This window comes from Macaca fascicularis, chromosome 18 (assembly GCF_037993035.2).
Source record: "Macaca fascicularis isolate 582-1 chromosome 18, T2T-MFA8v1.1".
Classification (NCBI taxonomy): domain Eukaryota; kingdom Metazoa; phylum Chordata; class Mammalia; order Primates; family Cercopithecidae; genus Macaca; species Macaca fascicularis.
Window position 1 is genome coordinate 80,135,255 of NC_088392.1, and position 14,445 is coordinate 80,149,699.

Consider the following 14,445-nt stretch of genomic DNA (forward strand, 5'->3'; position numbering starts at 1 on the left):
TTCAGGCGGCTATGCAAGGTCAAGCGTACCTTGTGTCCCTGTGCCCTCTCTCGAGGTGGGCCTGCCCTGATCCCAGTTTCACATGGAACATGCAGTTCCATAGACATTCTTAGATACACAAATCGTCAGCAGCAGCAGTTACCTAGCACTCACAATTCTAAAACTCTTTTCACACTTCACACCTCACATACGGTGGGTACTGGCTTAATCCCCTTTAACAGATAAGGACACAGTATCAATGAGATTAAATGGCCAAAGTTGCCCAACTGGTGAGGGGTGAGGACACTTTTGAAGCCTGGTTGCCTGACCTACAATATTAACCACTGAGATGCCTACAGGCTTCTGCAGAGTCGAGCGCAATGCCTGGCGTCACAGGGGGTTCAGTGAATGGACCCTGTGTTAAATGATATCTTCTGGCACTTTGGACGTAGTTTGAATATATCATACATACTTTTCATTTTTAAACGCAAAAGTAAATATCCATGTGTCGCAAAATCGTATAAGCACCCACTTAGCGTCTGAAGGGTGGATGCCAGCCTGTTTTCATCCCATGTGGGGTATGAGGAGCCTTCTGCTCACTCTTATGTTCCTGCTTTCTGTCCTGACCTGTTCAACATAGACAGGATCACGAATGCCCCTGAAAACCATACAGGGACTTAAACAACAAAAAAGCTCGATATTCTTGGTGCCTGGACAACCATGGTGCTTTGTGTTCTCAGGTTTGCGAAGAGACGGATTTTCTTCCCTGACTTGTAAGGAAAAGTTTTCACTTTCAGCAGTGCTGTAATTACTTCTTAAATGACAGTGCTCATGCTGGATGCACACCCAAGGCCTAGAAGTTTTGTAGGTTATAAGTAATTCAGTAGCAAAATTAAAACAAAGCTATACGGTAAAGCATCTCAAAAGTATTTGGTTTAAAGTATTGATAGCATGCATCTTACTTCCATAAGGAAAATAAAGAGTAACATCACTTCAGGATGTAAATGACTGCCCGCCCGTTTAGAGAATGGGTGCCAGTCTGTAACAATGTGGGTACATTTATCAGATTCCCTTTCTTACCTAGGGCTGAAGTAAGAGGAAGTACCAAGAATGTGGAAAAGTGAACAAGAGACTCTTGTATAGCTTTCACCTTAAAAATAAAATATTTCTGGCTATAGTCCCAGCACTTCAAGAGGCCAAGGCAGGAGGATAGTTGAGGCCAGGAGTTCAAGACAAGCCTGGGCAACATAGCAAGACCCCATTTCTACAAAAAAATAAAAAACATTAGGCAGGCATGGTGTACAAACACCTGTAGTCCAAGCTACTTGGGAGGCAGAGGTGGGAGGATTGCACCCAGGAGTTTGAGGTTGCAGTGAGCTATGATTGTGCCACTGCACTCCACCATGAGCAACAGATTGAGACCTCATCTCTAAAAAATATAAAATAAAATATTTCTATATAAGTTAAGTTGAGGCTCTCCCTTTTCTTGTCACATTGCACTGAGGACTGAAGTAAGCGGGAAATTCTTAATGTTGATTTGCTCCATAATACAAACCACATGTCAGAAACCAAGAACCCTGCTACACACCAGAATACAAAGATGAATAGAAAGCAAATATGCATTTCTGTTTTTTGGTGGCTCCCAGACTAACGTGGCACACAGATATGATGAGGAAAGTGAAAACTACATACATCTAACCATGTGATAGATTGCAAATTAAAGAAGTACAGAAACTAGAAAGATACGAGTATGTTCTGTTCAGGTTTCCCTAAACAACATATTTGATAGCTGTGTAATTACATCAATGTCTAATTAAATCAGTATAAATGCCAACACCTCAAAAGAAGAGGAAATGACCAATCAAAGCAGTGGCCTGAGGCGTCCGACTGGCCTTGCTAGACCTACAGTGGAAGACACTGTGACAGCCAGGCACTGCTTCTGTTGTGAAGTCAAGAGTCTGCGAGAATGATACTTTACTATTCCACACAATTATGTGCTTTCCTACCATCAAAACTGTGAAATGCGGGTCTCTTTCTTAATTGTCGTATTGCTCTTTCCAATATACAGGTATATCTATTCCTAAAAGAAGGAGTAATTTTTTAAATTTCTGTCATCTGTGTGTAGGTGGCAATTGTAGTCAAGTATTTCTTCCAATTTGGGTTCTTTCCCTGGAATAAGAACGCGGAGGTGAACAAAGATAAACCGTACCACCCCCCAAACATCATAGGAGTGGAGAAGAAGGAAGGTTATGTCCTTTATGACCTCATCCAGCTCCTGGCTCTGTTCTTTCATCGATCAATTTTGAAGGTACTGCATGTTAACAATTAATCAGTTCAAGTAGGCCATTGCAGTCCCCGTAATCGTCCTAGGTGTCCTGGACATCAGGATTGGTGATGGGGCTGAGGGGCTGGTGGTTGGCATCTACTCATATGTTTTTTTTGTTTGTTTGTTTGTTTGTTTTAAAAGAGAAAAGGAAAAAGTTACATTCATTTAGTGGACATTTTTTCCAACACTTGTGGTACTCAATAACGGAACTTACAATAAATCTGGGAGAATATTTCCCCATGTTTCCAACCTAGGTTAAATGCATAATCATGAATCCACTTTGTGGAACATTGCTTGAATGATGTGCAGTATTCTAAGGCCAGATACACTAAATTCTGCCTCCGGTTTAAGTCAGAGCATCGGAGAGCCACAATGTGCGTGGATCATATTGTCTCATCTCCATCCCAGCTTCAGCCTCCCTCCTTCTAGCAGAATTGCTTTCATTGGGTAGTTTCTTGTCATGAAACCATTAGCTGTTGGTGAGAGACCACATATTAACTTGCCCACTGAAACCCAGAGCTGTGCTTTCTCCTGCTTATTGTGGAGGAGGCCACTCATGATCCTGCTGGACGAGGACCTTTATACAGCATGGCCCTGCCTCAGCCTCAGGGACTCCTGTCCTTCTGAGCAACTTCGTGTGTTTTTCCTTCTCACATGCTGTGAACTATAAACTAAACCTGTAAATATGCCACTTAATTCTAATAAACAGAAATTATTGCATAGCATACATTTTATGTATGAATGTACCTCTTGTTACAACCTTACTTTCCTTCTCTCACCTTAACCTTGTGTCTTATATAAAATATTGTAAATTCCTTTTATCCAGGAGTATCTTTCTTAGTCCCTAGAATCCTTTTTAGAACAAGGCTTGGCATAAGTTAATACATACACGTACATATACATACATGCACACATAGATATGTAACAGTGTGTTTAACTTCTTCTGCCCTAGCTCAGTGAGCTATTTCAAACTCGGTTTCATCTGAGTGTACTCTGGTCAACCTCCTCACTCTAGCTTCCATCACTTTGCAAAGTACCCAAGACCTCAGTTTGGAGGGAGCCTTAGCTGGGTCGTTGGGGTGTGGCAGGTTTTTTAAAGCTATGTATCTAAGGAAACCAGTTAGCCACCGTTCTTTTGATGGATATGTTAATTACTTGAATTTATTTAGTATACTGACTTTTATTATGAACATATGAATAAATGTATTAACCTTGTTTTTTCAGTCTTAGAAATTCATTTTTTAAATTTCGGTATTTAATACTTGATGGTGTAATTTTGATCACTTCAGAATTCTCTTGCAACCTTTGCATTCTTTTGTATCATTTAAAATTATTATAACTCTTTAGGCACTTTTACTATCTTTTCATCAATGTTCAAATGGCTTAACTGCTGCAATTTTATATTTAAAACATATAAAATCTTGGTGTTTCTTATTGATGTTCTTACTCTTTTTCTGAAAATTTCAAATATCTGAATGTATATGAGATTTGAGGTAATGGCATTATGTTAAAATTTTAATTAAAGATATAAAAATACTTTTTAGAATGATAAATCTTTTCTTAAGAAGACAAGGTACCCCACAGCTTTTGAAAAAATAAATCTTTCATATAATGTTGCCACGAAAACCAAACAATTAAAGCTGCAGAAATTTCAAAAGTGCTTGAAACCATCCTATTTAATACAAATTGCTGTATATTTGATAAATAATTAGAAGAATTGGCAAACAAGTAAATATACTATGAGAAAGTTGTGAAATAATCTAAATATATGAATGTTGGCCAAAGAGGAAACAACTCTTAAAATAATTGGAAAGAAATCGATATAAACTGAAAAATCCCATTATGAAAAGCTAAAATGTTAGGTTTATAAGAATATATTCATTGAATATGTTTAAGAATAACACATTTACAAATAAATATTTAAGAATCATCCGTCAGGCCGGGCGTGGTGGCTCACATCTGTAATCCCAGCACTTTGGGAGGCCAAGACTGGCAGATCACGAGGTCAGGAGATCGAGACCATCCTGGCTAACATGGTGAAACCCCGTCTCTACTAAAAAAATACAAAAAATTAGCTGGGTGAGATGGTGGGCGCCTGCAGTTCCAGCTACTTGGGAGGCTGAGGTGGGAGAATGGCGTGAACCCGGGAGGTGCAGCTTGCAGTGAGCCGAGAACGCGCCACTGCATTCTAGCCTGGGTGACAGAGCAAGACTCCGTCTTAAAAAAAAAAAAAAAAAGAATCATCTATCAATTGAGTGACTGGTGCATTGATCATTCTCGGAGTTGGTTTTGACCAACTGATTTCTGACAAATTGGCCTGGAGCTCTTGTCCTCCACGTATGAGTCAGAGAGAGGACTAGGCAATGTCTTGGGGAGCACATGCATGGCCAGACAAAAAGCTCAGGGGAGAGCTCCGTCCGACAGCAGCAAGGTCATCAGGGTGACTTTCCGTCCAATAAGTCAAGTCACTGTAATTTCATCCTTAGTCCATCTGCCAAAAGCTATCTGTCTCCACCTTAATTATCAGCTAAAATCTTATTGTCTACACTCACACATCTCTTCCCTACTGGGACCCTCATAAAGCTCTAGACAAGCTTTCTTTTCTTGTGTATTAGTCCATTTTCATGCTGATGATAAAGACATACCTGAGACTGGGCAATTCACAAAAGAAAGAGGTTTAATGGACTTACAGTTCCACATGGCTGGGGAGGCCTCACAATCATGACAGAAGGCAAGGAGGAGCAAGTCACATCTTACTTGGATTGTGGCAGGCGAAGAGAGGAGTGCTTGTTCAGGGAAACTCCCCTTTTTATAACCATCAGATCTCATGAGACTTATTCACTCCCATGAGAACAGCGTGTGAAAGACCTGCCCCCATGATTCAGTTACCTCCCACCGGGTCTCTCCCGCAACACGTGGGAATTCAAGGTGAGATCTGGGGACACAGCCAAACCCTGTCACCTGTTTTTCTAATCTTGAAGGACAGTTTGTTGGATGAGATTTTGTAAGACAGAATACCAAGGGTTCCACCTGAAATAGTAGCCTCATTTGTCCTTGTCCCTGCTTTCTCAGTGCCACGGCTTGTGGGATGAAGATGACATGACTGAAAGTGGCATGGACAAGGAGGAATCAGATGATGAGCTCTCCCTCGGTCATGGCAGGAGGGACTCCTCGGATTCTCTCAAGTCCATCAACCTGGCCGCATCCGTGGAGTCAGTGCATGTGACCTTCCCGGAGCAGCAGACAGCTGTCCGGAGGAAGCGCTCCAGCAGCAACTCCGAGCCATCCCAGAGATCCAGCTTTTCTTCAAACAGATCCCAAAGAGGTAGCTGTCAACACAATGTATCTAGGCTGCAGTTAGGCCCCAGGTGGCCTCGTTTTTCTCGTGCCTGTGGGTCTGGGGCAAGGGAGTGTACTGGGTGCTATGAAGAGACAGACGTTGTTATGTGAAAAGAAAAGGGCTTCGAAATCAGAGAAACTCGAGTTCAAATCCTGCCTCAGCTGTGTCACCCCTTTACCCAAAACACCTTATTGTATCTCAGGACAGAGGTTTCAGATAATTGTGAAAAATGGCCGGCACACTGCCTTGTACCTGATAAACGCCAGGCTCATGATAATTTTTGTTACATGCGAAAAATTTGCAGGGCATGTCCAGAGTGCTGTCAATCACACTGTATTTTTTAAACATATTTAGATGTAATTGATGAGAACTTTTAGCCAAACTACGGTTATTTCCTAGTCTAATAATTAATTTTTTCCTAAACAACAAGTATGATCAGAAAGTAGATACGCCTCACAGCTGCCCCTCTTGGAATCACTAAGCTTTTGTATCTATGGGGCTCCTGTCTGAAGCTTTTTTATTTACGGGGCTCCTGTCGGAAGCTTTCCACGCAGTGGTGTATAGTCATCTTCAGAACCTGATTTTGAGGCAGATACTGGCAGATTATGTCATGTTCATTTTATAATTAGAGAAACTAGGATAGGAAAACAGACATGGGGCATCCTGTCTGGAGCACCTGCATCCTAGTACCCCAGTTAGCACAATAAAAACTATCCTTCCAGTTTATTTACTTCTGAAACAAAGATTGCGTAACAATCCAGGAAAGAGCCGCCACGGGGTGTTAAACCCCACAGGCCTACAATGGGAGCAGAGTTGAGAGGACAGATCCCAAAGGGCTCAGTAATCATTCATAAATGCATCCGTGCATACTCATCCTCCCAAACAGTGCCAAGCTGTCCCTCCACCGTGTGGGCTCTGAGGGCTGCTTCTGGGATATTTAGGAGAACAAACCCTGGGCTTCACCATCCATCTTTGATCTCTTTTTATTTCTAGGCAGCACAAGCACCCGAAACAGCAGTCAGAAAGGAAGCAGCGTTTTGAGTATTAAGCAAAAAAGCAAAAGGGAACTTTATATGGAAAAGCTTCAAGAACATTTAATCAAAGCAAAGGCCTTTACCATAAAGAAGTGAGTCCATGAGAACATTTGGCATGTGAGCTTTATTTTACGGTTTTGGGCTTTATTATTTCCTATAAACCAGGGGCAAAGAGCAGAGAAGTAACTTCTCGTGTCACAAATGTTACCTGTATAAGGCAGAATGAAATTACCCCTTTTTGTCTAGTTTTTAAAAATCATTTTTCCGTAAGCGTGATTCATTTTATATCCATTGCATTTATGCACATGCTTTTTCTATTCAAACAGAGAAAATGGGTCATTTCAAGGGCTCATGGATTGTACTCTTAGGCATGATCATGGGGAAGTCCAGCCAGACTGAGAGGACTACAGTGTCAATGCTGGAAGGGCCTTAGAGCTGCACTCTTACCCTGAGAAGGGGACAGAAGTGCACGGTGGGGAAATGCTTTGTCCGTGGCCATACACCTGTTCCCCAGCAAACGACACAGGTCCCTCCCCCTGCTGGGGATGGAAGTGGTGCATGGGACTGGGACTGCCAGCTGGGAGTGGAGCCCTGAACAGAGACTCTGAGAGCAGGAGAGCCAGTGGCACCCGAACGTGGCATTGAACTGAAGGCAGGTCCCAGAGCAAAGATAGGGCAAAGGCTAGACAGAGGAGCAAGAGCCAGCAGGACACCGCACTGAGGCATAGAACAAGGCACAGATAAAAGGCCAGGGCAGTATGTGGGAGCCATGATGGACAGAGGCCCTAAAACAGGAGGAGCAGGGACATCGCACATTCGGACACACATGGACCAAGCACTCCAAGTGTGAGCACCCTCCTGCATTCCCTCCTTTACTTCCCACCTTGGCCCTAGGCATCAGGTCCTCTTATCACTCCAGTTTTACGGATGAGAAAACTAAACACAGAGGTTGCACGGCATGCTCATGGTTCTTGCAGGTAGTGAGCAATTGAATCAGGCTACAAACCCAACACCTCGTTCCCAGGGCATCATACCATTCTATTATCCTTCAAGCAAGAGGAGAGGGTTGTGGTGCCATCAGCAGAGAGGGCTGCAGTATCTATCTTGGCAGTAAACGTGTATACACTGTCCGTTAGAACAGGAGCCGTCCACAGCGGGACTATCCTGAGGCAGAGAGAGGAAGGTGGGACCTGACTGGAAAGGAGAATGCGTAGGAATGGCACCATGGCAGTGTCTGGTCATTTCTGCCATCCTGCCCTTCCTGAAACAAGCGGGTTGGGGGTGGGGGTCTCCATCTTGCAGGACGCTGCAGATCTACGTGCCCATCAAACAGTTCTTTTACAACCTCATCCACCCGGACTATAGCGCCGTGACTGACGTGTATGTGCTCATGTTCCTGGCTGACACTGTGGACTTCATCATCATTGTCTTCGGCTTTTGGGCCTTTGGGGTAGGTTGGGGGAGAGGCCACAGCACCCGCCCTGACCCACAGCGATGGCGTTCCTTCCCATGAATTGCCTCTCTCGGGCATGAACTTGTTGTCTCTTCCCCAGAAACACTCAGCAGCTGCAGACATCACCTCTTCACTGTCGGAGGACCAGGTCCCAGGGCCGTTTCTGGTGATGGTCCTCATTCAGTTTGGAACCATGGTGGTGGACCGAGCCCTGTACCTCAGGAAGACGGTACTGGGAAAGGTCATCTTCCAGGTCATTCTTGTGTTCGGAATTCACTTCTGGATGTTCTTCATCTTACCCGGTGTGACTGAGAGGTAAGGTCTTCAGAAGCCGCAGGCACCAGCCCACCTCCGTGCAACTGTGTTTCCTGAGGTGATACTCACGTGCATTGCACAGCAGAACTGCCCGCCACAGGCAGAGCCTTGGCACAGCAGCGCTACGGGTAGCAAAAGCTAAAGGTTTGGGTCAACAGTCAAAGCAAATCCAAAGTGTGAACTGATTCCTCAAAAATATTTTAATTAGATTTTATCCACATTTGTAGAAATAAGGTTTCTATAAATAAGAAAGGTGACAGCCTTTATGACCAGAGCAAACCTAGGGTCTTTGTACTGTGTTTCTCTCTCCACCTTAGCAGAGGTGGAGGTAAAGTGGAGTGTGGTCTTGGGGGCATTTTTGAGAGGGAGAGAGGGCACGAGACTAAGTCATGCAAGAAATAGATGAACAAATGGAGGCTGCTTAATGGATAGAAGAAGAGATAGAGGGAGCGGGATGGGGAGCAGATGATAGAGTCTCCGCATAGGAGACTGGTGGGGGTTAACTGCAGCGGGGTTTGAAAGCACCTAGCAGTGTCTCAGCTCATGGTAAGAGAAGCAGGCGGACCCATCCTGCTGGACTCTGCTGCTGTTAATACAACTAGTGCTGCTGGTCAGGGCGGCCAGAAGCTGTCAGGAAAGGGCTGGTAAGATCCTTCAAAGTGGCCACTGTGCTTCCCTCTCCTAGAACCCTAAGGAAAGGGTGTTGACCTACAGTTCCCCGGTGTGCCTGGCATCTCCAAGCTCTGCTCCCTCTGAGCCTCCTTCTCCCCAGCCTCCAACCCAAAGTCTACTTCCTCCTTACGCTCCAGATCGCTGTTCAGATGACACTTCTCTATAGACCGTCTCCCACCCCACGCCTCCAGGCGAAACAGTGCTTATGACTGTTGGTGCTCATGCGTGAACAAACGATCCGCTCAGGTCGGCAAAGAAAAACACAGTGGAGTTTTGTAAATGGGAAGTGTCTGCTCTGTCAGGCTACGAAAGAAAAGGCTCCGCAGAAGGTGAATGTGGCCCTGTCCATATGATGTAGTAGGAATAGAAATTTTTAACAAGCATATCTGATTTTATGTACACAAGCAAACTACAACTCTTCGTCACTGGCCTGGGGACCCACGTACCTAATCCAGTGAAGCTGCTGTCATCTGCTGTGGCTCTGAAAGTCTCCTCTGGAACTGCGCTCCCAGATTACGACATGCTAACTGTTTGTTTTTTGTTTTTTGTTTTATTGTTTTTAGGGACAAAATCTCACTCTGTCTCCCAGGCTAGAGGGCAGTGACATGATCATAGCTCATTGCAACCTTGAACTCCTGGGCTCAAGCAATCCTCCCGCCTCAGCCTCCAGACCAGCTGGGGATACAGGTGCACATCACCACTCCTGACTATTTTTTATTTTCATTTTTTGTAGAGATGAGGTCTCACTATGTTACCCAGGATGGTCTCAAAAGCCTGGCCTCAAGCAGTCCTCCTGTCTGGGCCTCCCAAAGTGCTAGGATTGCAGGCATGAGCCACTGTGCCCAGTCAATGATGTACTATTTTAAACATCCTCAAGTATCTCTGAAAAGTCTTCATGCTTAACAGTAAATTTGATCTTTTGATCACACCTCCGAGTCATTTGTAGCCAAGTCTTATGAATAACATTATCAAACAGGCAGCCTGATATCATTTGGGAAGTATGAGTAGAAAGTAATGAAAAAAATGGATTTTACGTATGTGGCTTATAAATAAACCAGTTCAAGTGTAATTTCTATTAAGAAAATCCAAATTGTTTCTAACAGTAGCCAGAGCCTAATGGCTGCTTTTGTCTGAGTATATAGGTTCTGCCCTTTCGATTTCAGTATAAGAATTATTGCTTTATAATAATAAATGGTGACAATGCAGATACTTTTAAAGGAAAGTAGAATTGGGATACTTTTTCCTGAGTCTACAGTAGAAGTAAATAAATAAAGGATTGTTACCCAGAGGATACACAATAGCCCAATAAGTTCTCCATTCCACACCATATATTGGGAGATTAAATATAGCCCAGGCTGTAATAATAATTCAGATGAAGGCCACTGCTTGTACAAATATTATAATTTTTTTCAGGAGAGTTTTGTGAATATTATTTGTTGGTATTTAAAATAGAATACATAAAATATATTTTTCAGTACAAATATTTAATTATATCTGCCCCTCTTAAATCAGAGAAATAAACCAAATTCAACACCTGAAGTATCTGAATGATGAACTTAAATACTTTTTCTGATGTTTAACAACATCATGTCGGCTTTCTTCACCAACCCTCACAGAAACTGTTAATTTCAGAGAAGAAAGACATCTTAAAACGCCTTCCAAGCCTATTATCTAATTTTGCAGATTAAGATAGATACACCCCAGAAAGAAAAGTGATCTCCCCAAAGTCATTCAGCCAGTGAATGGTGATACTAGATCCTAATCCCAGGCCAGCAAAATAAGTAAAAATAAAAGACATCCAGATTGGGTTGGGCACGGTGACTCAAGCCTGTAATCCCAGCATTTGGGAGGCTGGGCCAGGAGTATCACAAGGTCAGGAGTTAGAGACCAAACCAGCCTGGCCAATATGGTGAAACCCCATCTCTACAAAAAAAGAAAAAAAAAAAGCCATATGTGGTGTTGCGCACCTATAGTCCCTGCTACCCAGCTACTCAGGAGGCTGAGGCAGGAGAATCGCTTGAACCCTGGAGGCAGAAGTTGCAGTGAGCTGAGATCGCACCGCTGCACTCCAGCCTGGGTGACAGAGTGAGACTCAGACACACACACACACACACACACACAAAATCCAGATTGGAAAGTGAGAAGTAAAATCATGCAGCAGATATGACAGTCTATATAGAAAATCCGGTGGAATCTACAGTAAGGCTGTCAGAAGTTATAAATGAACTTTGGAAGGTTGCAGATACAAAACAAACATACAAAACTCAATTGTATTTTTATATGCAAGCAATAAATGCTCAATAATTTGAATTTTTAAGAATATCATTTACAATACCACTGAAAATATGAAAAACTATCGTATTTAGCGATAAATATGATAAAACATGTACAAGATTTTTACAATGAAAATATAAAAGGCATGGCTGAGAGAAATTGAAGGCCTAAATAAATCAAGAAGACTTAAGTTCATGCATCAAAATACTTGTGAATTTCTCATGAATTTTGGGAGATGCAATTTCTCCCCAAATTGATCTATAGATTGACCGCAGTGCACATCAAAATTCCAGCGAGATTTTTTGGTAGAATTTGGTAAGCTGATAAAAATTCATATGGAATTGCAGAAGATCTCGAAGAACTGAAATAACTTTGAAAAAGAACAGTATTGGAGCACTTATTCTTCCTGACCTCAAGCATTATTATAAAGCTGTAATGATCAAGCAGTGAGATGTAGCCTTAAGATTCAGACAAACAGAACAGTGGAACAGAACAGAGTCCAGAAGTAGGAGACCCACAGTCCCAATTCAGCTGATGTAGGGAAGGTGCAGAGGCCATCCAGTGAAGATAGAACAGTCTTTTCAACAAATGCAAATGGTGCTGGAATCATTAGGTATCTCCATGGGGGTGTGGGCAAGAGAGAGAGAAAGAGAAGGAAAGAAGGAAGGAAGGGAGGGAGGGAGGGAGGAAGAGGAAGGAAGGAAGGAAAAAGAGAGAAAGAAAGAAGGAAGGGAGGGAGAGAGGGACGGAGGGAGAGAGAGAGGGACGGGACAAATCCAAAATATGGCACAAAGAGAAATATGCTGCTTGTATCAAAACCTTCAAGTATGGATCTTAATTTTAAGGACAGAGAAGATTATACCAAACTCTCACCAAGTTAAAAGTTTTCTTTTTATTTCCTTTTTAAAATTTGTACTGACCATATTTAAGACATTTGGAGAATGCTACATTTATCCAAAGTTTAAAGTGGTCCTATAGCGCATCATTCTTTGAAATTATATTCTAAATTGTTTTTTCTAGTGTGAAATTTAATTCTACTATTTTTTTTTCAAGCTTGTGCTAGCAGTCTTTAACTATTCAATACTTCACTATTCACCTGGAGAAAAGACTACCATCTGTACTGTTGATGAAATCTTTAAAAATAAATAAAGGTTAGGTCATGGAGTTATAGATTTGCAGAACTAGGAAGAATTGTCAAATGAAGACGCTGATGTCTTGAGAAATGATGGCTTGGAAAACATACCCCATAACATACAGACAGAACTGGAACCAAATCCAGGGGTTTCCAGAGTTTTTAATCCATTACCTATTTTTATAATGTGTAATAAAAAGAAATTGAGAGTCCACCTATCAGAATTCTTTCTCCTACATACTCCAAATTATAGATCCTCTCTCTCTCTCTCTCTCTCTGTCTATATATATGTGTGTGTGTGTTTATATGTATTTTTAATATATCTCATATATAATGTATATAGATTTTTTTCTTTCAGGAGCCTAATTTGGACTATGGTAGCTGCGTCATCTACATAGTGAGAAAATTGTTGTCAGTAAATTCGCTTAATAATTTATTTTAATTATGGCCTAAACAATGGTATAAGACAGATTGAAGGCACCATTCACAGGAAATCGCTTTAATTATCGAATTTTTTAATCCCACCTTTTGCCTTTGAAGTGATCCACTATGTGTAAACAGTTTATTAGAATTGAGTTTGAGCGATGAAGGGGAAATTCTGTTGGCCTGTTGTTGTTGTTTGAATTCAACACTGCCATCCTTTTGTTTCAGACGAGTATTTCATTTCTTCACTTTCTGTACTTTTACATTTTAGGAAATTCAGCCAGAACCTGGTTGCCCAGCTTTGGTACTTCGTGAAGTGCGTTTACTTCGGGCTGTCTGCTTACCAGATCCGTTGCGGCTACCCAACGCGAGTCCTGGGGAACTTCCTCACCAAAAGCTACAATTACGTCAACCTCTTCTTATTCCAAGGGTAGGGACGCTCTGCATTGTCACAGTCACTGATGGGGGAAGAATAGCCGTGGAAAGGCATTTTGTTTCCCACCTGAGAGGGAAGGGGGAGAGGACGAATTCAGCAGTGGGAATCATTGTGGAACTCTTACAATGCTGGCAAAGGAACATGGATGCCTCTTGAAACACCTTTCTATGTTTAATTGCCACAAGCCTGTCCGGGTGCTGTTCTACATTCATCCACATGGGTTAGGATCCTGCACAATTACTGTGGTAATATTTGAGAATGAAAACTAGGGATACATGATCTGTAAGTATTTATATGCTTCTGGGCACAACAGAACACAATATTTGGAGCCTGGACTATTCCAAATACCTTGGGAATTTCAAATTATCCTTAGAATTTTTTGTGTGCAGTAAGTTCCTCCATTGAAGAGGGGCATTCTTTCTGGCAAACACCAACCTGAATGCCATGACCTGTGTGCTCATGTAGTAAGTTAACTACTCAAAGCACATGTGCTGTTTTATGTGACAAGTTCAGCGGTAGCATCTCCCCTCTGTTCTCTCGCAAACTAAACCACAGCGTAAAAAGTGAGGCAGTCCGTGGCACTGCTGGCTTCTCCTCAGCCCCAGACAGAAGAGGTGTTGAGTGCCCTCAGCTGCTGTGAAGCGCCGAAGGGTCGTGTTTCATACAGTGCTAGCCTGTGACTGGGCCTGATGTCTCTTCCGGGGATTGGGTTTATATTCACGTGACAGGGCTGAGGCAGCCTAGGGGAGAATTGCTGAGGGGCGATCCACACTGCTGTGAGGGCCCTGGGAGAACCCAGGTTCTCCAGGCTGGGAGACATTCTGCATCAGTCAAGAGACAAGGAAAATTCTTCAGAGCCTGGAGGAGCCCAGGCCAATCCCTTCTGAACACAAATGAACCACAGAGGCTGAGCCAAGACCATCAACTTGGTACTCCAGCAAGTCCTGCGGCTGAGGGGCCTCACACCCTGGCTCCCCACAACCTCTCCTCCTCCCTCTGCCTCCATCCGTTTGCCCTCATCTTTAACCTACCAGGTGCACCACCCCTGCTTCACTCATCCA

General features: G+C 42.9%; 1 protein-coding gene across 6 annotated transcripts in view; it reads left to right on the forward strand.

The window, feature by feature from the left end:
- PIEZO2 (piezo type mechanosensitive ion channel component 2) overlaps positions 1–14,445 on the forward strand; it is a 466,534-nt gene that overhangs the window by 437,538 nt on the left and 14,551 nt on the right. For all 6 annotated transcript variants that reach the window (XM_045378159.2, XM_065534259.1, XM_045378160.2 and 3 more), the window contains 6 exons: positions 2,105–2,287; positions 5,378–5,630; positions 6,639–6,771; positions 7,982–8,129; positions 8,233–8,447; positions 13,220–13,378. In XM_045378159.2, coding sequence (XP_045234094.2) covers positions 2,105–2,287; positions 5,378–5,630; positions 6,639–6,771; positions 7,982–8,129; positions 8,233–8,447; positions 13,220–13,378 — 1,091 coding nt within the window. The remainder of the gene's footprint in view (positions 1–2,104; positions 2,288–5,377; positions 5,631–6,638; positions 6,772–7,981; positions 8,130–8,232; positions 8,448–13,219; positions 13,379–14,445) is intronic.